The sequence below is a fragment of the Antedon mediterranea genome, chromosome 1, assembly GCF_964355755.1.
Source record: "Antedon mediterranea chromosome 1, ecAntMedi1.1, whole genome shotgun sequence".
Taxonomy (NCBI): domain Eukaryota; kingdom Metazoa; phylum Echinodermata; class Crinoidea; order Comatulida; family Antedonidae; genus Antedon; species Antedon mediterranea.
Window position 1 is genome coordinate 15760619 of NC_092670.1, and position 26158 is coordinate 15786776.

Below are 26158 nucleotides of genomic sequence, written 5' to 3' on the forward strand. Positions count from 1 at the left end.
AATAAGTACTTTCTTATCAGTTGGGGAGGGGGGGGGGGGGAATAGTTCAAATTACACAGTAAAATCTCTATTCTTTTGTACACACATTTTGGAAATAGAGGGGCATTTTAAAAGCTATGAAAAATAAACGGTGTAGTAAAAAATGTTATCAGATGACTAAATATGGGTATAAATGGAATTTTACATTTCAGATGTTTATATTCATGCTATAGCAAAAATTATCCACCATCTATCCACCATCTTTTTTCACCTTCTAGGGAGTCACCAGACATGTTATTACATTAGGTTAAACTACCTAACAACTGAAAAAAGTCTTCCTGGTTTTTATGGCAGAATTTCGCCAAATTTTGTATTTGACCATATTAAGGGAAATTCATGTTTTTTCGTCTTGATTTCTGTTACAAATATTTGATTTATGTACAATTAACAAGATATTATATTCAAAATTCATGCGTGTACCTGAGCTTAAAAAATATATAAAATTATTATCACAAAAAAAATCATACTTTTATTTCCAATATTATTCAGGTACATTATATTTTAAAAACCATTATATTATTTACTGGTACAGTACACTACATCTAAAACATTGTTTTACAGTTGGAATATATGAACGTAAAATGTTGTCATAAACTACGATTTTGTTAATGAATTACAGTACTGTTACTGCTGAGTATATTGTAACTGTGTTCAGAAAGCCTGAAATAATATTGGCCATTTTGTTTAGTAATCATTGTTAAAATATACACAAAATATACATACGTTTTAATATAATAATATTAATTATATTACAATTCTAAAATATCCACTGTATGTACCAAGAATATTATAAATGAAACTTATGGTTAAATTATAATAAACGTTCATAATATGTATTCATAATTATAATTTAAATTGTTACAGATTTATATGAAATGTTCATTATTGTTTACCGTATCTTCCTTAACATATTAATTCATTATATTATAAAACATCTCACAAATTGTTTTTGTAAAAATTTCATCAATGTTAAAAAAACTAATTGTTAGAGTGACTATATGATACCAAAAAGAGTGGCACTTCTGAAAGGCCTTTTTACTAAAAAATAACCTAAAAATAAACTACAAAATTTAATAATAAATTAGCCTAAATAACAATTTTAATTCTAAATTATACTTCCACCCACATCTCTCATTAGAAACAATAAGTATTATACATACTAAAAGAAACTCTGATTACATCCTTAAAACTAAACTCAGTAAAAAAACACATAAATAAATGTGGCATTCTGTAGTAAAAAGAAATAGTATGATTTGTCAACAGATAATTTACATAAAGCTAGCTATACTCACATTGCATAGTCAGAACAACTTTTTGTTCAAATGCTGATATACAGTAAATAAATGAATCAAAATACTATGAAGTTTAAATCTGGAATAAGTTTGACAAATGTACATTTCTCTAATTCATCCTTTCCACTATCAAGCCAATAGAAGAATGAGATAGAAAGCTGCAAAACACACTTGTTTCCAGCTTATCTGTCTTACAATGTGCATATTTTATAACTTAATTGCTATATCCAGCCCAAGTCACAATGTTTTTTAAATCAACTAATTTAAATGATAAAATCCTTAAAATAAAGTAATACTAATTAGCAATTAAAAGTGCAATGAAAGGATTTGAGTAGCAATGAGGAAACCTCTCAACTCTACTAGACCACTATTTGCGAGCTTAAATCTCTGCTGGCAAAAATGTTTAAACGCTCCAGATATTAAATTTCTAGATTGTTTATTATATAATATAAACCTTTGCACCAACATCCATAATAACTCCATTTTTTTCCCGCAAAACAAGTGTCGGTTTAAAGGTTCTTATATTAAAACCCATAGAGAAGTTAACCTTGGAGCTACCATTTAAGTTTTTTTGTAGGTATTAAAATGTATTATGTATCCATCAAATAATATACATTTACAGTCATTCAATTTGAGTAGGATAACTCATAACAACTCACCAACAAACAAGCCATTTGGATATTTTAAAAGAACTTCTTACACGGACGTGTCAAGAACCATTTCTAAAAACTGAAAAACACATCATGAATGATAAATAGAAGATAAAGCAACCAATGTATAAATTATGGGTAGACACATGTTGACTTAATTAGACATAAAACTCCTATAAATAAGTAATGGTTTTGCTGCATGTGTTAAATTATGCAAGGTATAATTATACACTGATTGTTTATAGGTTAAGAGTTCTTAAAGTTCAAAAAAAGTATTAAAATATAACTTTTACTGTACCATAATATTTCCATGTAAAATAGAGAATAATATAAAATACCCTTAAGTTATGTTCGCACTGAGCCTAGATGATCTCTATGGTTAGAGTGAACACTACACACATGTTTCATTATTTTTCATCCAACCTAAGAATTCGGGCTCAGTGTAAACATAGCTTAAAGAGTGACGAAAAAAAACAAAACAACAAAATGTATACACTAACTATACTGATTCAAATCTATTATAAAGTCTGCTATGATTACTTTTACTGATTGCATAACTTTTGTAATGTCAATATACATACTGTAATTTAAAATTGAAATTTGTTTGCAAACTATACGTACCTCTTCATAATGTATTTTAATATTGCCTGATCTATTTGTATCTTTCCGCTTGAATGACTCTGTGAGTGAGTGCAGCATCACACAGCATTGGATAAAGTCATCAAATTTTATCGTATGGACATCAGTTCTGTCAAATTTTCGCATAATCAATTGACAAAAGTTCATTGACCTATATATAATTAAATAAAAATGTTGAAAATAAATTTGGAACAAATGTAGAAATATAATACAATTATTATATATAATAACACTATAATATAAAATAAAACAAATTTAATAAAATCTAAAGTTAAGATTGATTAATTATTAAAATACTCACAAATTGTAACCAAATGTAACAAAGGCAGAGTGCAGCTCCTGTGCATCTATATTGCCAGATCTATCTTTATCAAATCTTTATATAAAAAAAATTTATTTTAATGATGGTGACAATAAAAATGGTTATGATGATTGCTATGTGATGGTAATGATAATCTATGTTTTTTATTTCAGGGCCATAGCCACCAGTACGGTTGGTAAAATTTCAACCTGATTACATTGTAGAGGCCTTGACAACCCAGTGGCTTGAACAGAGATTATTCCCTTTTTTTGCGAAAACCACCTTATTTCTAAATAAATCACTGTATTTAGATTGAAACTATGGTATTAGATAAGGTTGATAAATTGTATGGTTGCTTTGGAGATGGAAGGAGAAGCGCTTACCTATCAAAGCATTGTTTCCATTCTTGGATGTATTTCCACAAAGCAGAGAATTCATTAAAATCAATTGTTCCATTTCTAAATGAAGGTACAAAATTATATATAACACTTTATTTCAGTTGGATAGTAGGATATCATGTACAATACATATTTACAACTCATGTTAAACAACATACTGAGATTAAAGGCTGCAGAATGTGCAATGCTGCAGTAAAGTATGTAACTCATTATTGCACAAGATGCTTCGAAATAGAAATAATACTTCAATTTATCATAGAAACATAGTAACTTTTGCAATGAAAAGAAAGCTGTCTTACAATTCATTTAGTTTTTAATGTGTTTAACCATAGAAATATTCAATCTCTATGGTTAAACAAATAGTTTCTTCTTAAAGGATGTTGCATAGAAGGTAGTGAAAGCAATGATGTCACAATCATTGTTTCCATACAATCTGCAAGCACTTTTTTCGAATTCCCATCACCAAGTTAAGTTACAACCTTGAAATTATCATGTTAGTACGCTTACTTGTCAGTATCAAACATGCCAACCATAAGGCGGCAGGTCTCTTCATTAAAATGGGACCAATTACCATTGATTAGAGCCTGCTGAAGCTCATTCACAGTTATGGAACCACTATGGTCAACATCCACAGCCTTTAATAACAGCAAAGTACTAGAATTAAGCAGGCAACTTAAGCACTAACAGAGTAGATTAAGCCAAGGCAATTAATAAAAGAACATGCACAGGAGGAGGGATTAAATTCAAAGCTTATTTCTACGAAGCTTCACATTTATAATTTTAAGCAATTTATCTCCCTGGTTTATTCAAGCAGTGAAGTAAATCAAATAATTGCCATAGCTTAAACCTTCAGCTCTGTCTACACTATCAAACTTTATGTGACAAAAAAAAAGATGTCATATCACTACCATATTTGGGCATATCACTACCATATTTGGGCACATATATTTTTTTGTCAAACTTGTTTGATAATATAAATATAGCTTTACTCTGTATTTGTGTAAATAGTAAATTTGTTAAAGATTTCTTCTAAAAACTGAATCAAATTAAACACTGTTTTCAAAGTGCTTTATTAAAATTTAGGCAAATAATATCATAGTTTTTGAAATCACAAATTCAATCTTTAACAAATTTACTATTATAATTAAAAAGATATTCATCTATAAGAGAGCACTTCACATTGACCAACTACATACTTATTCTTATCAAACATTCCTATCATAAGTCGACATGTCTCTTCGTTAAATCTTGACCAATTGCCATTAACAAGAGCTTGTTGGAGCTCTTTTGTTGTGATCTGATTGCTACTATCCGCATCCACTGCCTTGGGTCATTGTGAGGGAAATGTGCATTAAAAAAGCAAGAGATGTTTCTTAATTAATTCTCATGAGTGAAAAACACAAAAGATACAAATTAAAAAACCTGTGGTTTTAATATAGTCAATGCCTACAAATAGTGATTACTTTTTCTTTGTACTTTAAACATTATATTCAGTATTAATATTAGGATTTTTTCTCCCAATGTTAGTGAATTAAAACAAAAGTTAATGTTCGTGACTGTCAGACATTCTTACTGTAATAACACCTGTAAAACGTAATATTTTAAAAATGTTTAACACTTCCAAAGTGGCAAAAAAGAATGATTTATTGATGGATGAATAGAATGACCAATTATGTAGTCACCTTAAACCAATACCATAAAGTTTCATCTGCTCCTTGTGGTGGTAGGCCAGGGTTTCCCGGCCTACCACCACCATATCCCTGTGGGGCACCATATCCTTGTTGCGGGACACCATACCCTTGCTGATGAGGAGGGGCACCATAGCCATGCTGAGGCGGAGCACTGTAACGTTGTTGAGGGGCACCGTATGCTTGCTGTGGTGGTGGTGCTCCATATGCTTGGTGTGGTTGTTGTCCATATTGCTGTGGTGGCTGGCCATACCCACCCTAAATTTTAAAATGATTGAAAATGGTTAATAGCAACATTATCATCAAAATATTGGCAATTTATCAGCAAAGTCAACTATGCATGCAATTTAATATAGTTTCTGTTGACATGTAGGCTGGTGGTGGTATAGGCACAGTCGAATGTGTCAAATGCATTACATATCACCCCACAGAATTTGTTTGGGTTAAAAACTGAGCGGCCGAAATAAACGGCGGCCGAAATGCACTATGGTCGACCTTGAGTTACCTTGTAACCGCCCTACACACTGTCTAGTATAGCCTAGCTTCTGGTAGGCTAGCCCTTAACAGATAGACAGGAGACAAGGCAGACCTACGCCTACTATAGATAGGCCTGTAAATCTATTGTTTTATTATTTGATATATTAATTACATGATTGGGGTTGTAGGCTGGATGACTGCCTCCGTAAGACATGTTTGTATGCTGTTTTCTAATCTAAAACTCGGTACGACGATAATTTACACTAAAATAAAAATGACGAACTAGGCTACCGCCCTCTATTTATCAACCAGGAAGTGTGTTGCTAATAGCAGACGACCTTCCCTAAGTGTTAAATTACATAATTACATTGTTATTGATTAATACATAAAGTTCTGTTTAAAAAAAATGTATACTAAACTAATTATTTATTACAAATATTTTTTTAATGAATATCATAGTAAATATAATTATAGGTAAAAAGTAAAATGAAACAAATGAACAACAAAGTGACAGAGGTGGTTGATAGCAATCGTTTTAAAAATCCAAGATGGCTTCTCGTAACAACAAGGGTTCTTCCGTTTCTAAAGGTGGTATATGGGATTCCCGTACGCCAGCTTACACTAAAGAAACACAAGACCTGTTGAAAGGTATTTAACTAATAAAACCCATCCAACACAATATTTTTTAGTGCTGAATAGTGTGTAATTATGCCACGCTAGGGTCGTAGTAGGCCTGGCCCTAGGCCTAGTAGGGTCTAACCTAGGTAGGGTAGGCCTAGCTAGTAGTAGTAGGGCCTAGCCTATGGGTTGGTAGCCGGCCGGCCCGGCGGCCGTTTCAGCCTTTATAAGCCGCTCGGGTCTAGGCCTAGTAGTATACAATACCATGGAGTAATGACAATACTAGACCTCTAGAGGAAAGAAAGAAATAAACAAAAAGGTTAAATAGATAAATAATAAATATATGGATCACTACTTAGTAGCCTACTACTAATAATCATTCTTATCAAATTAATTTCTATTATTTTTAGAAATAATAAAGTTTTAGTTTACCAAATAATATTAAAATAATTAATGAATTATCAATCAATTAACATAGGCTATTAATTAGTATTAATGTTATATTTTATTTATAGTAATGATGGAAGAATCGAAATTAACTGCTTTCCAACGACGTCAACTCCAAAATACGATGAAAAGTAAGTGTGTAGTAGAAAGTGAAGGTTATTAACTGTTATTATTGTTATGTACTGTATGTAGTGTAATGTTTGAAAAAAAGATCCTCTTATTATGCACTTGTCATTTGTATGACCCACTATACGACCCCCGGGAGAGGTGCGTCATTTGTCCGATGTGCGTCATACCATTGAATACCATGACGCACCCGTGCATCAAAAATGTGACTTACCTTTAGGTGACCATGACGCACGCATTTTGACGCACTGTGACCATGTTGTTTATGATATGGTGGGTGGTAAAGTGACGGACATTGACACACCTTGTTCATTGATTACTGACGCACCCCTGCGTCAGTAATTATTTGTAAATGACGCACCCATGACGCACCTCTCCCGGGGGTCCTATAGTGGGTCATACAATTGACAAGTGCATTAGTTAGGCATAAAGATTACTAGACAAGCTTTGCATTGAACGATAATTTACCTGTATAAACTTTTTTATCTTGTATTATTAAATGAATAGATATTTAATAATTATGTACTTATTCTAATACAGATGGAAACAAGCTTCCTCTAAAATGCAATCCGACAAGTAGTGCTAAGCCAAGAAAACCCATGTCACCAAAACCATCCAGTGTTAAAGTGGATGTGAGGGAGTACCAAGGTGGTATTCGCAGCCGTGATGAGATCGAAGAATCGGGGGCTTATGAACGTCCTAAATATTTGCCAGGTCCAAGCAGTAAGTCATGTGTGTCTGTTGTAACTGGCAATTAATTAATTGATTGGTTGACCTTTTGCATGGCATACATAAATTACTCTTTGAGCCGAGTAAACATTATTATTGTATAAGGTTGTATATGAGAGACATTAAAGGAAAATTTTATGTAGAAATGTCTTCTTGAATGAGGCATTATACATATAAGCATATTTATTTGTATTAAAGCAAATGCTATAAATAAATCATTCCATCATCATTTCAACTGTAAAGTTACTTATTGCAGGAATATTTGTTGTTAATTGATAGGAAATCTTGAAAGAGAGAAAAATAGATTACAAAATTTCATGGCTTATGGGGAGGACTTGAAGATAACAGAGAAGCGCAAGAAAGAAGTTCTGAAACCTCCAGAACCACAGCCAGAGGCAGACAGGTTTGATGAACGTAAGAATATTGTTTGATATGTTGTATAATAATTTATACAAAATTTATACATTTTCTATTCTTGCTTCTCAACCTTGAATCCTTTCTTACCTCAACTTTACTAAACAACTTTTGATTTAAAGTATTCTTAGTTTTCTGTTAAGCTCTGTCTACAAATTAGTTAGACAAAAAAGTGTGTTCTGGCCAAATATGGCAGTGATTTGACATCATCATGTCCATATAAGAGCATTTTTACATAAAGTTTGTAAGTGTAGTGTAAACAGAGCTTTAATGTAGAAAACAATGTATTTTATTTTGCAGTACAAGAAGAGATATATGAGCGTCAAAGTTTCCTAAAAGAGATGGAAGGTTTAGGGCAAGGCAAGCAGTATAAAAGTATCATAGCAACAGAAATATCACAGGTAGGTGGCCTATGATAAGTAACCATGTGTTTGTGGTAACGCCTAAGAATAAAGTAAAGTATTTAGATGTGTTTTGTTTTTAGAAGCAGGAATTATTCTTAAGAGTTTGAATTGATCTTACAACTCTTATTTTATCTTTAGAAAATACGAGAAATGGAAGTAATAGACAAAAAGAAAACTCAAGAATTGAAGAATGCTTTGGAAAAACAAAAGAAGTTAGAGTCTTCTAATGATAATCACATTCCTGAACCTTCCTTTGATGGTGACAGCGAAGGCTGAAACCATGAAAATGACTAAAAAGTGTAGCTGTATTGTATAAGGCAGCACAAGTAGAATTTTGAGCCTATCTACATTTGCAAACTTTAGTAATGGAGGTTGTCCGTCTGAGGATCACATGGATGACTACACATAGTCATGTGATCCTCAGATGGACTGTCTCCAGTAAGTACAACCTTCTCCAAATAGTAGAATGAAAGAGTGTTAATGTAGACTAGACCTAGGCTTTAAAAAGTCTGCTTTAGAGCATTGCTGATAACAATGTTTTGTATATAATTTCCAATGTGAACCATCCCAGTAAATATCTGTACATAGTGTGTATAGTATGTATAGATCATAGTTATATATATATAAATGTATTCAAATCCCTTATTTTTTTATAAGACATGTTAAATTACTGTTTGACGATGTTGCCATTTCAAACTTAACAGTGTTATTATTGTTGCATTTTCTGTAAAAAAAATTGTTTTCTTATGTGTTTTATTCTAATTTCATGTGAAATTTAAGACTTATAATTAATTTAATATTCTGTACACAAGATTTGTTATTAAATCAAAATTAACGACACGAATATGGCCTCAGATATTTATTAAGAATCTCCTAAACTGTACATTTGACTAGCTTTGTATATACAAACTACTAATATTCATCACTCAATAATGTATGTGGTCGCTTTCTGCACACAGCAGTGCATTATACTTATATTTGTAATAAAAAATCTACATCATCGCATTGCAATGTTATTCTTTTAGAAATAATTCAAGACGATAAAAAATAGTACCATTTAAACAGCAACATATTATGACATATATTACAGTTATAATTTAGACTTTAATTAAATAAAACTAAACTGTTTTATATTTATTGATATTATGTTATACCTATGTTGGATATTAAAAAAACTAAGATTAAAACACTTTGTTTCTAAAGCACCTCAAATGATCCATAGTTTAAAAAAAGTGTCACAATAATTTGTAGCAAAGGCAAAATATTTAACCATCAAACTGAATGACTTTAAAAAAATATATGATTTGTTTATGCATAGACAATTCTACTACAATATCTGCTGTATACTACCATTGATAACCATTCATAAGTTTAACTTGTGTACGAATAAAGTTATTTTATCTTTGAATACTACAAGACTATAGTAGTACACTGTAAATCTACTGCTATAACATTAACAACGTAACTCACATAAATTTGCATATGATGGTTAAAAGTGCTGTTAAGATAATACTTTGGCTGTTAGCGTTATTTAACCATTCAAACAAGACACAAATCCCTATTTAAACGCTTACATTTTGTAGATTTTGTATTTATATAAATACTGTATAGCATATACTACTTGGGGTATATATTCCAGTCTCAGACAAGTTATATAATAGCTATAATAGCTATACTAGTGGAACAACTGCAAGGTATAAGTCCAAATCCATACCTGAGGAACATGACTAAAAACTTTTCTACAGAATTATTCCACTTTGTAACTACGCTACAAATAAAAATAAATATTGTTAAAAAGCAGCAAAGTGATGGAATTTAAGTATGTCAAACATATTTTTGGAAATGTTACAAATGTTTAAGTAATAAACAAAAATTGTTTAACTTAATTTTCTAAAATACAGAAAATGTAATTAAAAAAAAAACATTACATATATGATATGAACCATTATTATTGAATGACAGTAAATCTATGATAATGTATTACAAACAATTTGGTATTTAATGCTTATTAAGGCAAACACCGGTATTTGGCATTTAGTGTTTTGATTTAAACTAAAAATAAAATGTAAACAAATAGTTACAGTTGCAAATAGCAATTGGTAACAGCATAATGTATTGTGTAAGCAATGTACTATGTCAATCTAGATTATATCTGATGCAAAGAGGTGCCAATTATACAATAATTTGAAACATAACCAAATGTTCATACAGAAACACAATGCCTTCTTCTTCTTCTTCTAATAATGTTGATAATTGCCATATTCCACTTTTTTCTTTTTTACCATAGTATTCCCTTTGATTCCCTTTTTTTTTTTTTTTCCTTTTTGCTTTTCACTTTCTGAGATGATATGGGTTGTTTGCTTAAACCTGAAACAGTAATTTAAGAAAATTCTTTTAACAAAAAGATAGATAGATTAGACTGGTGAGACTTTGAGTGAAATTATACAACCTACTCTTTCAACTGAAAAACAAAAGTCTTACAATGTACTTACCACTTTCTCTCATCATAACACGTATATCCTCATCCTCCTGCTCTTCTCGTATACGGTCATTCTCAAGTCTATCTACCACTTCAGCCCTCTTTGTCACTACATCCACAAGTAAGTCCAATAGTCTTTGTTCCTCTACAGCATCTGCATCAGTTTTTTCATGTTCTTGCTTTAACATGATACGTCGTAGATCAAACTCAATTTCGGCATGTTTCTTTTCCAACTCCTGCGATTGTGCTCTAGATGTTGAAAAAAATATGATTAATTGAATACATTTAAATGAACAGTGTAATAATAATAGAAATAGTGTAATGTAAAAAATTGATATTGCTGCTAAAATTGAGTAAAACTAAAAAAATATTACTATCATATTTTTGTCAGTAGTCCTCTAGTAGTAAATTAAAGGGCGGGGCAATAAATTAAAGGGCGGGGCAATACATTTTACTGGTGGAAGAATATAAATAATTGTTTAATTGTTGACTTACAGTGCTACAAGTTCACCTTCTCTTCTTACTAACTGGTTTTTATTGTTGACAAGTTCAAACCATTCAATTAACAAGCCCTCATCATTAGCACCATCTTCTATGAAAAAGAATCAATTAATATTGAGATAGGAACATGCAATATAACATGCAATAGAACATCATAGAATGTTTACAGCTTTGTTTACATTATCAAACTAGTTTGACAAAAATAATGTCATGTTTCCAAATATGGTAGTGATGTGATTGTGTCCATTATGGGAACACCAAATTTTCTTGTCACATAAAATGTGTTAGTGTAAAAAGAAGAAAGAAAGGGAGAAATAATTAAAATATGTATGAGGACATTAAATGGAGCAAAGGAGAAGAGAGTAGGGAAAGTTAAAGGAGAAAAAATAGAGAAAGGGAGAGTTACAAAGACACAAGAGAAGAAAAGGATTACTAAGCATATGCAAAACCTAAACAAGTGAGTTGGATGTTAAAGGTGTTTTTATTTATTTACAAAAATCCCCATGCTATGTAAAGGAAGTAACAACTTCCTAAACAATGCATATACAGTATTTGACTCATATATTTGTTGACATTCTATAATTAATACATATTTTAAATTAAAAATACAAGGTCAAATTGAATTATAATCAGTGAGCTGAGCTAGTCAATTGATGAAACGTTTGTAATGAATCAATTTTTTGTTATTGTTTTGTTTAATTTGTTGTGTCATTTATTTTTCACCACTTAATTTTGTTGTCGTATTTAATGTAATTAGTTGTTCTCACCATTCATTTGTTCTCTTAATTTTTCTTCTAGCATAACACCTTTCCTTTCCATATCATTTTGTTTGATTTCGATTTCTTTTAACTCTCGTTGTATGACAAGCGTATCAACATGGTGTTTTTCAACCTAAAACAAAAGCAGGGTTTCCAATTAAAGCATATATTTTAAAATTTAAATATCAATTATCAATCAACATCATAGTATTGAAAGTGAAATGATAAGTAACATTTATTTTTTAAGTTGTTTAAGCCAAATTACTACTATGATTATTTCCATACTAAAAAATGTAATCTTAAGATACTTTGTGGTTAGAATAAATACAATATTATTTAGGTGGTGACATATCTGAACATGTATGCATTGCAAGATAAGAACACAAGGAAATGAAACTATAGGAGAAAACAGATTGCCTGGAAAATATGACAGTGACCGGAAAAGGTGGTAACCAGAGAGAGGAAACAAGTTTTAAAATGAGTAGAAAGATGGGTGGATTAAGGAAATTGAGCTGATAAACTATGATTTATAAATCCGTGTTTACACTATCAAACTTTATGTGACAACAAAATGTGATGTGTCCATATATGGACATGATGAAGTCATATCACTACCATGTAAGCATATCACTACCATATTTAAGCATATCACTACCATATTTAGGCACATCACACTTATTTTGTCAAACTAGTTTGATAGTGTAGACAGAGCTTTAGGATGTGGATTTTACTAAGGTTTTTATAGTTCAATGTCGTACCTCTCTTTTTATCAGTGGGGGTGGAGGCGCTTTGAAAGATTTGCACGATTTCCTCTTTGACATTTCCTGAAAAGAAACAAGTTGAGAATAATCAGAGACATATTTTAATAGTTGTCTCAGGAATAATTAAAAAAGGAAACAAATACGAAAGTAATCAGATAAACTATTTCCAAAATACAATACTTACTGGTGTGCCAATTTTGGGGGAGTTTGCTCCATTTTTCTTTGAACGCAGAACACTGAAAATAAGAGTAAACAATTGATTGAAAATGCTAAACAATACAATAGAATAGAGAATAAGACGATGGAGATATGCCAAAAAATTTCGTCTCTCGTGCTGTTCTGTGTGTATTCTTTGCAAGAAGTTTTATTCCCATTAACCTGTCCTTTCACCAACATTTCGAATTAAGATAGTAATCAACTTTACCTTGGTGATTTGTGTCCTGAAACCATCTTCAACTGTACTTTCTGAAACTCCAACTGTCCGTTATTTCCAGCAGGCGGTGGTGGGGGCGCTTTGCGATCTTTCTTCCTTGTTTGTCTCGGAGGAGGGGTTAAATCGGCTTTAACGCTTGGTGAATGGCTTGGAGGTTGACTGGGACGTGGAGGTGCACGTCGTTTCTTTTGTTTTAACGTTGATCGATCACGCTGCATTTCTTTGAGAATTTCTGTTCTACTTTTCACTGAGTATGAGACACCAGAATTTTCTTGTGTTTTCGAAGGTGGTGTTCGTGGTGGGTAGTTGAAATCAGACTTATTTACTGGTGATCCAGTAAAGGGATTTACATCCTCACCGTTTGCTTCCTCATCATTAAATGGATTCATAGTTTCATCATAGTCTTCATCGGTATCAACTTCTCCAAATGGGTTATCTCCGGAATAGTCTGAATCTTCAGAATCGGCAAAAGGATTTTTATCATCATCATAAACTTCTTCTTGATCTGGTTGAGGAGAAACCTCAATTTCTGTTTTTGCGTTGTTTACAATTGCAATATCTTCGCTTCCATTGTCTGCTTTTAGTACTAGCTCATCTTTATCTTTCTCTGAATTCTTTTCATCTACTTTTCCTTTTTCCTCATTGTCTGACTTTCCTTTTTCATCAACCTCTAAGCCTTCCATTTCATCTTTGTCCTTTTCATTGTCTTTCTCAATCTCTTTCTTTTTATTCTCTTCTATTTGCTGTGTCTGTGTTTTTTCCAAATTCTCACTACTCCCTTCATTAACTTCTTTTGTCCTATTTGTTAACTTCTCATTATCTATTACATCTGTTTCAATCTTCAATTTTGCATCATTGTTCACATCTTTATGTGCATTTTCTTCACTTTGATCACTTTGAGATGGATCAACCTTTCGAGCTGAAGCTGGAGATTTTAATCCCGTCTTTTTTCTGGGTGGAGGTTCTAAACTACCACTACTAACTGAATTTGATTTACTTGAAGAATCATGTGAACTAATTGATGGTGATTTACTGCCAAGAGATGGAGTCAATATTTCTTTACTGGAAGTCAAGTAATCACGACTCGATTCTGAACTTAAACTGTCTTTACTACCATAGCTTGAGGAATCACTTCTAACAGCTGCCAATGATTTCATCAGACCTTTTCTTGCGTCTTCTTCACCTTGAAATCTTGCACGTGATGTCTGAGCAGCTAAAAGATGAGGATGTAGTCCAGCTGCAGGGAGCTTTACTCCTCCAAATGGTTTTGGAGATAATTCTGGTTTATCTGACAAATCTGGTTTAATTTTTCGACGTGGAATCTTTGGCGACAACTTCTGGTTAGGGATCAAATCTATTCTATTTGCCCAAGGATCATTACTTTCTCTTTCAGGTTCTGTGGCAACTTTAACTGGTGGTTTCTTCTTGATCTCTGCTGGTTCCCCAGCGGTATGAGTTTCCCAAATAGTATCTCCACCAACGCCCTCCGATTTCGGAGCAGTTTTTGCAGTTGCTCTTTCTGAAATGTTTGCTCGTATTTTCCAGATATCATTGCTGTGGTGAAGACATTCAAACTCGCGAGAGTCTCTTTTTTTCTTATACGTTCCAGAACGTAGGGTCGCTTGACATGTAGAACACTTGAAGCAGGCTCTGTGGAATAGTTTTCCCTCAATCACCAACCGCTCCATTAAATAAACTTTTTTCCCACACGAAATACATTTATCACCCATAATTGCTATCTTGCGTGGTGGCTCACTTGCATCCTATAATTACAAAATATTTCCCTTCATTAATATTACACAGTGGAATTTATTTAAACACTTATAATAATGGTGGAATGTCTCTTTAAAGCTCTGTCTACACTATCAAACTAGTCAATATCAAACAAAAAAAGTGTGATGTGCTCAAATATGGTAGTGATATGCTCAAACTCAAATACGGTAGTGATATGCTCAAATATGGTAACGATATCATGTCCATATGGGCACATCACATTTTTTTGTCACATAAAGTTTGATAGTGTTGACAAGGCTTAAGAGATTGAAGTGGATAATAAATTAATATTTATTATCTGAATTTTAAAAAAAACCTGATGAATCTATTCTCCGAGATTGAAGTGGATTATTAAACGAATGTGCCTCACAGCATACAAATGCATTTATACAGGCTTCTTTGTTCTTCTCTTCCTTTGTTTCATAGTTACCAAATGAAGAAGAGTACACAGTATAATTCCCAGTCCCTCCCACCAACTCTTCAATAAACAAATTAATCAAAATGTGTCTCACCTTGGGCAGAGTTTTCTCTCTCTTTTTCCCCCCAATGTGGCCAATCCCAGATCCTAAATAAAGGGGGAAAAGAGGTTAATAGTTTAATGCAATGAGTATACTATGGGAGGAATCACACAGAATCACATAGTGTGTGTGATGTGCAACATGGAATGCATTTCAGATAAAGTACAACTAAAACAGCAGATTCTTTTAAAACTATAATTTTTAATAAAATATTATTTTGAATGTCAGCAGTGCATTGTTTATCATTAGGGCCAATTTACACAGACGAGCGGCAACAGTAAGCGAGAAAAACATGTAGCTTGTCCCATACATTACAGAATCTGCATATATCCTGAGCGGGTTTCCGCTCGACCGATCCACGTTTTGTGTAAATAGATTTTGGTTTTCCGCTTACCGTCACCGCTCGTCTGTGTAAATTGGTTTTTATGCTGCCAGAATGTGCTGTTCTACAGTACAGGTATGTCTACTGCTGCTAACTCCACTAAGTTAAATACAACCAATCCTCTCACCAACCAACCTGTTTTTTCTGAGCCTTACTAATACAAAGTAGTATACGTTTCCAAACTTTTAAGCTCCTAGCTGTTTAGTTTGACCTTGCAAATGCTTGTTTTAAATGTCATTGTCAACTTTAAAAAATTGTGTACCAGACCTGGCCACAATTAACTTCAATTCACAATGCAATATTTAATGTTATAGTAATTGCTTTAAAAATATAAAAATAAAATATATGTTATATGCTGGCTAACTATGCAGTATACTTTACTGTAAACTACTTTATGATTTTCAATTGATTTGTTTAATGTCATTGTCAAATAAAATGATTACATTAGAAAAAGTTATTATCCTTTCAAATTAAATTGATAATTGAAATATACAAGTAAATAAAATTAATACAAAGTAGCATAAATTAAATAATGTTGTTAGGAATATTAACAATGATTATAAATATAATGCTAAATAGAAAATTCAGGTTGAGAATATTTAAATTATATCATGAAACTAAATATCTAGACTGTATGTTATATGTTGCACTATGATTAACATTAATGTTGTATGAAACATCAGCAATGTTCTTGACCTTTAACCATGAATAAGCACATACAGTAGAACGACTATTAGGGGTCCCAAAAAAGAAAGAGTCCCCTTAAAAGAGGTGTTCCTTAAATATAAGTGTCCCAAAGGACATTGCACAGTAAACTAGGTATATTTCCCTATCCATGAATAGACCTTGCATTTTGAAATGGGGGTCTGTGGGAGGTTGGGTGTACAGTAAACATTCTAATAATTCTACTATATTAAAATTATTATTTCCTGTTTTATGAAAAATCATGTTCATCCTCTTCCATCCGCTTCCTCTCTCAACAATATCAAGGATTCCAAAATTACAGACCACATTTTAACCATCAGTGAGCAACACAACATAGAACATTATCATTTTTTTTAAATGTTTTTTATACAGTACATACATTGACATGATGACATATGATGGATGATGACAAGTTAAAAAAAAACATATAATCCTAGAATCTAGTGCCTGGCACTGAAATAAATAATTACTTATGTGCTTGCAGTAACTGCAGACAAATGATAAATAATATTAATATAATAAATATATATATAACCTACCATTGCCCTGATAGTCTTTTATTAAAGCTAAACTTCTCATTTTCGATCGTCTAAAAAGATTTCAACTCCAAAAATCTACTTATTTTCTTTAACTAACCACATCAACATCTTGCTTCAAACTGAATGTTTTGCGGCTAACCTTCCCAGAATGCATCAGGGATGTTAATGCACATTTTTCGTTTCCTCTTTAAGAATGAATTCTTAAATTGATATATCAAAGCAAAGCAGACAGTATTTATCAATGGCGTTATTAATGACATATTAATCTATAAGGCTATAGATGGATTAAGGTTACTAATCATTTTTACGACAAAAGTTTGGACTCCCAGACATATGGGTGTATCAAATTGTTTCTATTTTAATTATTACACTGTACACTGTTTTTTTTTTAAGATTGACACATTTTTGGTAATGAATTATTTGCTTATACATTGGAAAACAACCTCTTAATAAATTCTTGGCTTTACAAAAAGAAATAGAAAACAAATATGATGAGAAACTCTCCATCTGAGATGTAATCACCAATTTGTTGTACATTTTTGTTTGTTCTACATTTTTTTGTGTTGTACAACATTTTAACTAATTTTTAACCAATTTCTAATTTTTTTAAACAGAGTTTTTGTATTATTTTTTTCCTTGATATTGTATTTTTTATCTGTATTGTATTTTTTACTTTTTGTATCAAATTTACTCTTTTTCAAATAATAACATAATAATAAATGAAATGATGATGATATTTGAAAATATGAAAATACTGTCACATTCAGTAGTATTATATTTAGATACATTATATAATGCTGGTTTAGTAGACAGAAATTGAGGAAACGTCAATATTCAGACACAGATGTTAAAAATTAGTTTAATCAAAATATAAAAAAACAAGAAGTGCAAGGTCCTAGAAATTTATAAGTTATAATTTATCTTATTTTTCATTACACATTACCAATCTGTTTGTAGCCCCTTCCTCTCTGTGCATGTCACCACCTTCCACACACTAAACATACTCTTATCACTCTAGACTCCAAAGTTCCCTATATTAAAACATTAAAGTTTAACACTTGTATCTCCCCACCCCAGGGCTTCCCTTATAAAAGGCAGTCAAAACAGACTCGTAAAGGAAATGTAATTTCCCAACTATGGATCAAATGTAAAGTTTGAATACAGACATTGATGTTATAATCACTAAACTTGCATAGTGTATACTGTATAATTTGCTTGATAGACCTGTGTTATGTCATACACTGGCAAATGTTGATGTTGATACTGTACTAAGATATCCATGAAAGCCAAACATACCATAAGATCATAATTTGTGTAAAATTGTTGGCTCTTGAAACTACTTTTATTTTTTTTAAATGTGGATTAAAATCATAACAAAAAACAAAAGTGCTATGGCAACAAAATGCTTAAAAATAAATAAAAATAATTAATAATTATCAATAATTAATTATTAAAAATTATAAAAAAATTAACTTTCAAAATGCATTGTGAGTTTAAAAAAAAAACAAAACAAAAACAATTTTATAATTGCAAACACTTTGAATGCCTAGTCATCTGAATTGACCAAATATGGGAACATCACCTGTGCTTTATGTAAATGATGATGCAACCATGCATGACCTTCAATTATGTGTATTAAATAAAAAAAGTGTGCATGCTTTTGAGTATAACATAAAATAATCCAGGCAGCAAACTAAAAATGATTTCTTTGACACATACCTTTCGGGCGTTTCTTTGCTGAAAATTTGAAAGACATTTACCTGTATTCATTCTAATATTCACAGTAATTTATTTGTTAGAACAGACATGGACCATGGGGTAGGAAATGATATCAATTTGCCATTTCCTGAGTTGATGAAGCTCAGTGCAGGAAAAAAAAAGCAACAAAAAAAGTGTTGTAAATTAGCAGTGATGTCATACAGTAGATGTGAAATGAAATAAAATTGCAAAACTTTATTATTAAAGAATGCCTGATTCGATTTCTCCTGCTTATAGTTCTTCCAGATGTACAGTACATGTTTACGTTGTTTTGCTAAAGCTCTGTGTACATTATCAAACTAGTTTGACAAAAAAAATGTGATGTGCTCAAATATGGTAGAGATATGCCCAAATATGGTAGTGATATGACATCAATGAGGGAGAAAGCTATGAACACTAATTTCCAAATTTATGGATGAATAAAGCGATGTCTATGTCTATCATCATGTCCATATATGGGCATATCACATTTTCTGTCACATAAAGTTTGATAGTGTAGACAGAACATTAAGGAAAACATCCTAATATACACTAAACTGCATAAGTTTCTGGTAGCTTTATCATTCATTTTAGCTGTTGTTGCTATAGTATTGAACTTTGCTATGATACAAGCACCTGTTGTTCAACATGTTTATTAGTAATAATGACAACATGATACAAAAGAAATACACCTTGAACATAAAGGTCATTTTTCACACTTGACAATCATAATTCCCAAAAGTCATAAACAATACATTCACACCTTCATGATGACATTTTATAGACTTCTTTATGAATATTTATGAATGTTTAATATATTCAAAGAGATTTTATATTAGAAGTACAACAAGAATTGAACCTGAATATATTCATACAAAGTGTATACGATGCATATCTTAGAGCATGAAGGTATAAAAAAGGAAGGTCATGTAATCTTATCTCTGCTTTATTCTAAATTTAAACTTAGTATTTATACAAATGAATACTGATCTTAAATGAGGTCAACACTTATTAGGACCTAGATTGCTACTTAACAAGTAACCAATTGTACTACAGTAACTGTAAAGTATAGATTACAAGTTGAGTACACTTCAACATGCTTTAAGAAACATGTATCCTATTTATACGCTTATTTATACCAATCCACTCATCAGTCAGTAACTTGTATAATGCAACATTACATCTTTCTTTAGTCACATGACCGGTATCTAGTCACATGACCGGTATCTAGTCAGATGACCGGTATCTAGTCACATGACTGGTATTTAGTCACATGATTGGTATCTAGTCACATTTGTCGTAATCGAGTGTACCGTTGAGTAGTTTTTCCGTTTAGTATTTTGAGCGTTGAGATTGTTCTTAACGAAAAAGCTTTCGTTGTCAACGTTTTCTATTCGAATGACTTTCTGTTGAGCACAAATTTACAATTCGAATACAAAAAGTACTCAACGAAACTTTACGTTGACAACGAAAGTTCCCAATTGAATACGACAATTGACTGGTATCTAGTCACATGGAAGTTAGTTAGGGGAGTTATTTAAAAATAAATGAAAACTAACAAAAAAAAACAAAAAACACTTTACCTGGTGACTTGCCATGGAAATAGTTATAATATTGTGAGACGTAGGTTAGGATGCTAAGCCTGTCTGGTATCAGCATTGTTGCCATGTCCTCTGGGTCCAGCAAGGCAGGGATGCCAAGATCCCGTTCGGCAACCTCAAAGGCCTACAAACAAATGTTTTAAATGTTACACACAGTTAAAAGTAGGAAGTAAGATTCCAGTATCCAACCACATTATCAAACATTTTAACAAGAATATCAATATAAAAAATCTACCTCGCAACCTACAAAGCTAACGTCAATATACATCCAAGTATTTGAGAACAATTTGTACTGAGTGGAGCCAAAGTCATGTGACTTCCTAGTAACCGATAACAGGTGTAACACCTGCAAACAGGTGAACACACCTGAGGATTTGTCTTATTTCATCAAATTATCGAGATCATTTTAGACAGGATGTAAAAACAAACTGTCAATATTTAAAGGTATACTATGATGTGATTTTTTTCTTATGTGAATTGTTGCAGTACTATACACATGGTGATACTGGGAGATTTGATTTTATCTTAGGATATTGTCTAGAGCAATCATCAACAAGTTTTTTTTTTAAAGTAATTATAATCTACCTTGAACTTTTCCCACCCATCCAACACATGTGATGTCAAACCATGATGATCAACTAATGAATGTTTAATTATTTTACTTTTTAAAATCATTTTTTTTTTACATGAAGAAATCAATTATACAAGGAAAAGTTTTGTCTTAACCTACATGTTACCATTTATAGGCCAGAATAAAATAAAAATGGTTTGCGAGTTTGTTTGTGGAAATGGAGACAATATGACGGTGTTGGCAATATCATTGAATAATTGAAAACACAAGTTGCGGCGAGAGCGGCAATCTGTCTACGTCAATCACATGATGGGCTATTACGCGTACTATTTTTCTACTGACTGACCTAGTCAAAATGGTGACTCATTTAATTCAGTTTGTTAAAACATCTATTTTAAAAATAGGTTTGTCATTTGAAATTGTGGATTTAAATATAGATAAAAACTTGTTATTTTTCATGTGATATTTAAACATTTTTTTACAGAAAATTATTTCAATTACAATCTGTTCTATTTTGATATGATATGGGTTTAATATTTGAAAATGTGGATCTGAATATAAATTTTAGATTAGTCACAATTTTTTTAATTTTTACAGAAAAACTATTTTATTCAAAACTTTGTTTTATTCAGTTTGTAAAAGTTTATATTTTAATATTGCAAATTACAAATAACGTTTTTTATAAATCATTTTCCCCACTCCCTAAATGTGTACGGTATTTAAATATAAATTTTTACTAATTTCGTATGGTAGTTTCCCGATTAATCGTACGATCAAACGGTACTGGGTATGATCAACTAGCGTTCGTGTTCCCACCTAATCATCCATTCATAGAAGTACTGATGAAGATATCAATCTGTGGCGACAATAGAATGGACCCGAGACCTGGCTATCTTCGACTTTTAAATAATAGAAAGTTTAGAAAATTTTTTGTTAGGACTAGAAATGTACGTTGTACGGTATGTATATATAGAAAAATGGTTGTAGTTTTCAAAATTACGTTGTATAAGTTTTCAAAATTACGTTGTATAAGTTTTCAAAATTACGTTGTATAAGTTCCGATGTGAAAAACTGTTATTTGATCGTTAGTTGTCGTGTACATAAAGCAAAAACATGAATCCCTAAATATAAATTTTTACTAATTTTAGGTCACATATTTCCTGTAATAAAAATACAAAGATGATGCATTTTAAAACCAACTATTAAACTTGTTTTGGTACCGGTAGGAAAAATCTGTAAAAGTACTGAATCTATAAACAGAATCCATTTCCTACTAACAAAATTGAAAGGAAATCTAATAAATATTGGTAAGACAATGGTAAGATGCTAAATTGTCAGGAAAAGGGTTCAATAGCATAAACACATGCTCTGCATAGCTGTTGTGTGGATTCGTACCTGTCACTCTCACTGACAGGCAGAGTACTATACTGTTAGATCACACATTTTTTTCTTTTATTACGAACATTTCACTTTCAGTGCATTGAACCCAGCTTATGTGCTTTATAAAATAAGAAATAACTATTATTATTATAATGAGTTTCATATTATACATAATCACCAGACTATGTTTATTAATAAATAGATCCCACTTGTTGATGATTGATAACAATGTCACCCACAACTTTCACAATAGACCTGGTGAGTAACCTTGGATTTATTTTATTTTTCTGCAGTGTACTTCCTGGATACCTAAATATTAATGAACACCTCACATTGGCTTAACAGACTAGACACTTTGTTCTTATCAGAGAAGAGTAAAATTATAATTTCAATGGTCTGTATTTATACTAAATATTAATAATTGGTAAATCAATCAATCAATCAATCAATCAATCAATATGGTCTTGGCATCAAACTCCTTCCTTGATATTAAACATAAACAGCTTCTATATTTTAACTATTCCATGTATTATTTTTTATTATATACATATTTCTATTTATAAAAAAAAATTATTTTATTTACATACATTTACTGAATTCCTTAAAATAACTATACTACTTTTTTTCTATTTTTTCCGATCATTGGCCTTTTTTCTATTTCAAGATAAAATACAAAAACAAAATAAAATGTGTCACATAACATACTTACCAAACTGTTATTTTCTCTTATATTCTCCTTCGCTAATGTGTCAAAATCTCTAAGGCAAGTAGAAACAAAAAATGTAAATATACATAATGACTAAGTTACATGAATTTAGACGAAAATAAACGAGATTGAAATATAAAAGAACAACAGAGGAACTGGTTTAAAAACCATTTCCCTAGTAACTGATTGATAAAAGGTCATGAACGATTCAATGGTTTTTTTTTATAAAAAAGCTATTTATAATGTTTTACTCCAGTTGGTACTAGGCTACCAGTACCAGGTATTAATCAGTTCGGTGTGTCGAATCAGAAGTGTGCCGGTTTATAAATTTTAAATTTATTTTTAACTTTCTTTAGAGAAGGTTTCCTTCCAGTTGAACCAGCAGGCCAGCTCATATCCAGGGGCCTATTTTAATAATTAATAATAGTATGTATTAATATTTAAAGAGGTCATCATTTTAATTGGGAATTGTATTGCAATCTTGCAGGCTACTGTACTGTAAATTGGTTGCAAGTTTGAGGTAAGAGAGAATACTTTAAGCCATTTATACAATATGTCAGCAATGTACAATAGTATTTTATTGTAATATATAATCCCAATTATCTAGCCTTTCCAGGGCTACAATTGATTATTATTATTATTTTCTTTTAAGTATTATCTATTAAAATACAAGATAAAAAATAAAGTAAAGCTTGTTATATAAAAACATTATAATAAACTATATAACCATACTAATAAAGTTGTTTCTTACATAAGTTCAGGTCTGTAGTTGTGAATAATAGCGCAGAAAGCAAGGCCATCCCGCCACGATTTTGTCATGTTTTCAATCTTGACATCTTCGTAACCTTCAGTGACCTGCTGACACCACGACTGAAGTGCTTTTGCACCTCTCAGCGCCATCTTCTATATGCTCCTTGTACACTGGTTTCGGCCGGCCAAGTAGTTGATTTAAAATTAAATGCTAACCATCCTCTATAAAGTATAAATACAAAATAACAAATAAAAAAAAAAGAATTAACCAACAAGCTGGTAAATAGCTTTATAAAAAAAACTTGCTTGCATGCATTGCCCGGAAGCTCTGCTAATTTTTCTGACTGTTTTACTACAGTATATTGTTTTGATTTAGCTTTTTGATTATTTTATTTTGTATTTCCATTGAGATCCAGCCACTGATACCCACGGCATTGCAATTATTTTCAGTAATTTGCCTTTGGATTTATATAAAACATAAACTATTATCTGACATTCAACCAACCATTACCCCTAGGATCATGGAGGAAATATATCTAGGATGAACAGATTGTACATATTATTTATTCAATTATGTATTGTTTATTCAATTATGTATTATTTATTCAATATGTATTGTTTATTCAATTACTGGATAAACAAGATAGACCTGTACAGTATATTTATTCAGATACTAATCAGCTATTCATAGAAAAATCAATTTTATGTTATCTGCTCTACAAACTAATTGTTAATTAAATAAATAACATTTTAAAAGTATTTGTTAATTACAAACATAAATTAATAATTATAAATATAATAACAAATCAATAATTCATGTCAATATAAAAGCGTTAAAGAATGGATAAATGAATGTTAAGATGAATGAAGATACCTGAATGATGATTGTTGTCAAAGATGTAAATTCTAAATTAAAATCAAGAACAGGACTGATGATATATCACTCTATAATAGCACTCAAACCACACTACTGTAATTACAATTTGTCTGCAGCAACCATATTGTTTAAGGATTAATAACTAGACTAGCTATTGTTAATAGTGTTAAATTAAATTACATAAATTGATTATGCATGAGAGTGTGAATTGTAATTTTATTCAAAGTATTGTGAGGTGATATTAAATGGAAAAAAATATGTGTCAGTGTACGTTCTATAACATAAAAAATGTACAATAAAGGTATTGAACAGAATAGAGTTAAAAATAAGGTGTCCTCTCTTTCTACTGTATTTATTAGTATTTAACTGTGAGATAAATAATCATGAATTCAAACAATAATGCCAACAGGTTTATAAATACTGTACTATGGTATACGGCCCTGCAATAAAATGTAATAATTAGTAAATTATTAATATTTCAAAAAATAAATAGTAATACTAATAGTATGGAGCACAGTCAGACTGTATACAGTACTGTACTGTCTACTAGTACTAGGCCTAGACTACAGATTAGTACTAAATACTTAATATACCTAGTCTAGCCTCTAGGTAAGCTTATCTTCTACAACGAACTGGCCTAAAGTGATCTGGAATGTGAAGGTCCTGCAGATTCCTCCAAACCACTGAGATTCCCTAGGCATAAAAACAAATATTCACGGCGCAGTTTGACGGGCGTCTTCTTTAGATTTAAATATAATATTGAAATATAACAATTAATTACCAAAACAGTAAGCAACTCCTGCGTGTTACTCCCACGGGTCGGCCGGAAGTTAATAATATATTTCAATTGATAGATATGGAAACAGGCTGAGGTTCAAGTCTTGATTGATGACTTATCAAATGCAAATATGTTTTGTAAAAGTCATCACAGTCCAGAAATGTACACGAAAAATCTAATTACTGGTTCTTGTTATAAAAACGTTGATAATATGATTGTTTTCCCAAGTTTTTGTTCAGTTTCCTTACCACATTTCCATTGTTTATACTTTGTACAGTAAATGACATAATAGGAAGTGTCATATCCTCTGATTGGCCAATCTCGTGATGACATGACCTCATATGCATTTTGTTCATTTCATGTCAATCGACAGGTATATAAAATATACCAAATTGGCTAGTTGAGAATTCTCAACTATTACCGCAGTACGCCTGTAACGACGAAGCCTACCGGTATAATGGGATAGGCTGATTTCCTTGTTAACTTAAGGGGTCATTTAATTACTGAATTATGATTGGTAGTAAAGGAAATTTACTGGAATCCTATTGGATGGAGGTGGTAGTAGGACCATGTCCATCCCATTGCAGTAATAAAGTTGAGCCACCTGCGACCATTACAATGTCCTACCATGCACATTGATAAAGAATAGGATAAACTTAACAATATACAACAAATAACATTAATGTA

At 31.4% G+C, this 26158-nt stretch overlaps 3 protein-coding genes across 6 annotated transcripts; 1 reads left to right on the forward strand and 2 right to left on the reverse strand.

Moving 5' to 3' along the window:
• Positions 1-1257: 1257 nt before the first annotated feature.
• LOC140058506 (sorcin-like) lies at positions 1258-5768 on the reverse strand. 2 transcript variants are annotated; one of them, XM_072104152.1, is made up of 7 exons: positions 5657-5768; positions 5002-5265; positions 3827-3954; positions 3305-3379; positions 2922-2996; positions 2603-2771; positions 1258-2060 (listed from the first exon to the last, which is right to left on the reverse strand). In XM_072104152.1, exons 1-7 carry the CDS (start codon positions 5696-5698, stop codon positions 2028-2030), a joined length of 786 nt encoding a protein of 261 aa, XP_071960253.1. In that variant the 5' UTR covers positions 5699-5768; the 3' UTR covers positions 1258-2027. The 2 variants fall into 2 exon arrangements, with proteins under 2 accessions (XP_071960253.1, XP_071960244.1); XM_072104143.1 differs by lacking the exon at positions 3827-3954 and adding an exon at positions 4516-4643.
• Positions 5769-6032: 264 nt separating this feature from the next.
• Positions 6033-9081, forward strand: LOC140058535 (UPF0193 protein EVG1 homolog). Its single transcript, XM_072104194.1, has 6 exons — positions 6033-6132; positions 6618-6680; positions 7216-7398; positions 7684-7818; positions 8119-8219; positions 8361-9081. The coding sequence occupies exons 1-6, from the start codon at positions 6033-6035 to the stop codon at positions 8496-8498; spliced, it is 720 nt and encodes a 239-aa protein (XP_071960295.1). The 3' UTR covers positions 8499-9081.
• Positions 9077-25747, reverse strand: LOC140058518 (uncharacterized). Of its 3 annotated transcripts, none has more exons than XM_072104174.1 (13): positions 25475-25747; positions 23818-24038; positions 23070-23118; positions 20392-20533; positions 18791-18808; positions 15440-15492; positions 13146-14917; positions 12906-12957; positions 12719-12784; positions 11970-12093; positions 11197-11290; positions 10715-10950; positions 9077-10589 (listed from the first exon to the last, which is right to left on the reverse strand). In XM_072104174.1, exons 2-13 carry the CDS (start codon positions 23964-23966, stop codon positions 10501-10503), a joined length of 2844 nt encoding a protein of 947 aa, XP_071960275.1. In that variant the 5' UTR covers positions 23967-24038; positions 25475-25747; the 3' UTR covers positions 9077-10500. The 3 variants fall into 3 exon arrangements, with proteins under 3 accessions (XP_071960275.1, XP_071960266.1, XP_071960283.1); XM_072104165.1 differs by having other exon boundaries at positions 11197-11293; XM_072104182.1 differs by lacking the exon at positions 18791-18808 and having other exon boundaries at positions 11197-11293.
• Between the last annotated feature and the right edge of the window lie 411 nt (positions 25748-26158).

Excerpts from the sequence above, each read along its gene's own strand:
- LOC140058506 (XM_072104152.1), bottom strand. The coding sequence starts at position 5,698 with ATGTCTTACGGAGGCAGTCATCCAGCCTACAACCCCAATCAT. Across the intron at positions 3,380-3,826 it reads GGCATGTTTGATACTGACAA|AAATGGAACAATTGATTTTA; the intron begins GTAAGCGTACTA and ends ACCTTCATTTAG. Across the intron at positions 2,772-2,921 it reads GTTACATTTGGTTACAATTT|GTCAATGAACTTTTGTCAAT; the intron begins GTGAGTATTTTA and ends AATTATATATAG.
- LOC140058535 (XM_072104194.1), top strand. The coding sequence starts at position 6,033 with ATGGCTTCTCGTAACAACAAGGGTTCTTCCGTTTCTAAAGGTGGTATA. Across the intron at positions 7,819-8,118 it reads GGCAGACAGGTTTGATGAAC|TACAAGAAGAGATATATGAG; the intron begins GTAAGAATATTG and ends TTTATTTTGCAG. Across the intron at positions 8,220-8,360 it reads TAGCAACAGAAATATCACAG|AAAATACGAGAAATGGAAGT; the intron begins GTAGGTGGCCTA and ends TTTTATCTTTAG.
- LOC140058518 (XM_072104165.1), bottom strand. The coding sequence starts at position 23,966 with ATGGCGCTGAGAGGTGCAAAAGCACTTCAGTCGTGGTGTCAGCAGGTC. Across the intron at positions 23,119-23,817 it reads AACTACAGACCTGAACTTAT|AGATTTTGACACATTAGCGA; the intron begins GTAAGAAACAAC and ends TACTTGCCTTAG. Across the intron at positions 12,785-12,905 it reads CCCCCAAAATTGGCACACCA|GAAATGTCAAAGAGGAAATC; the intron begins GTAAGTATTGTA and ends GTTTCTTTTCAG.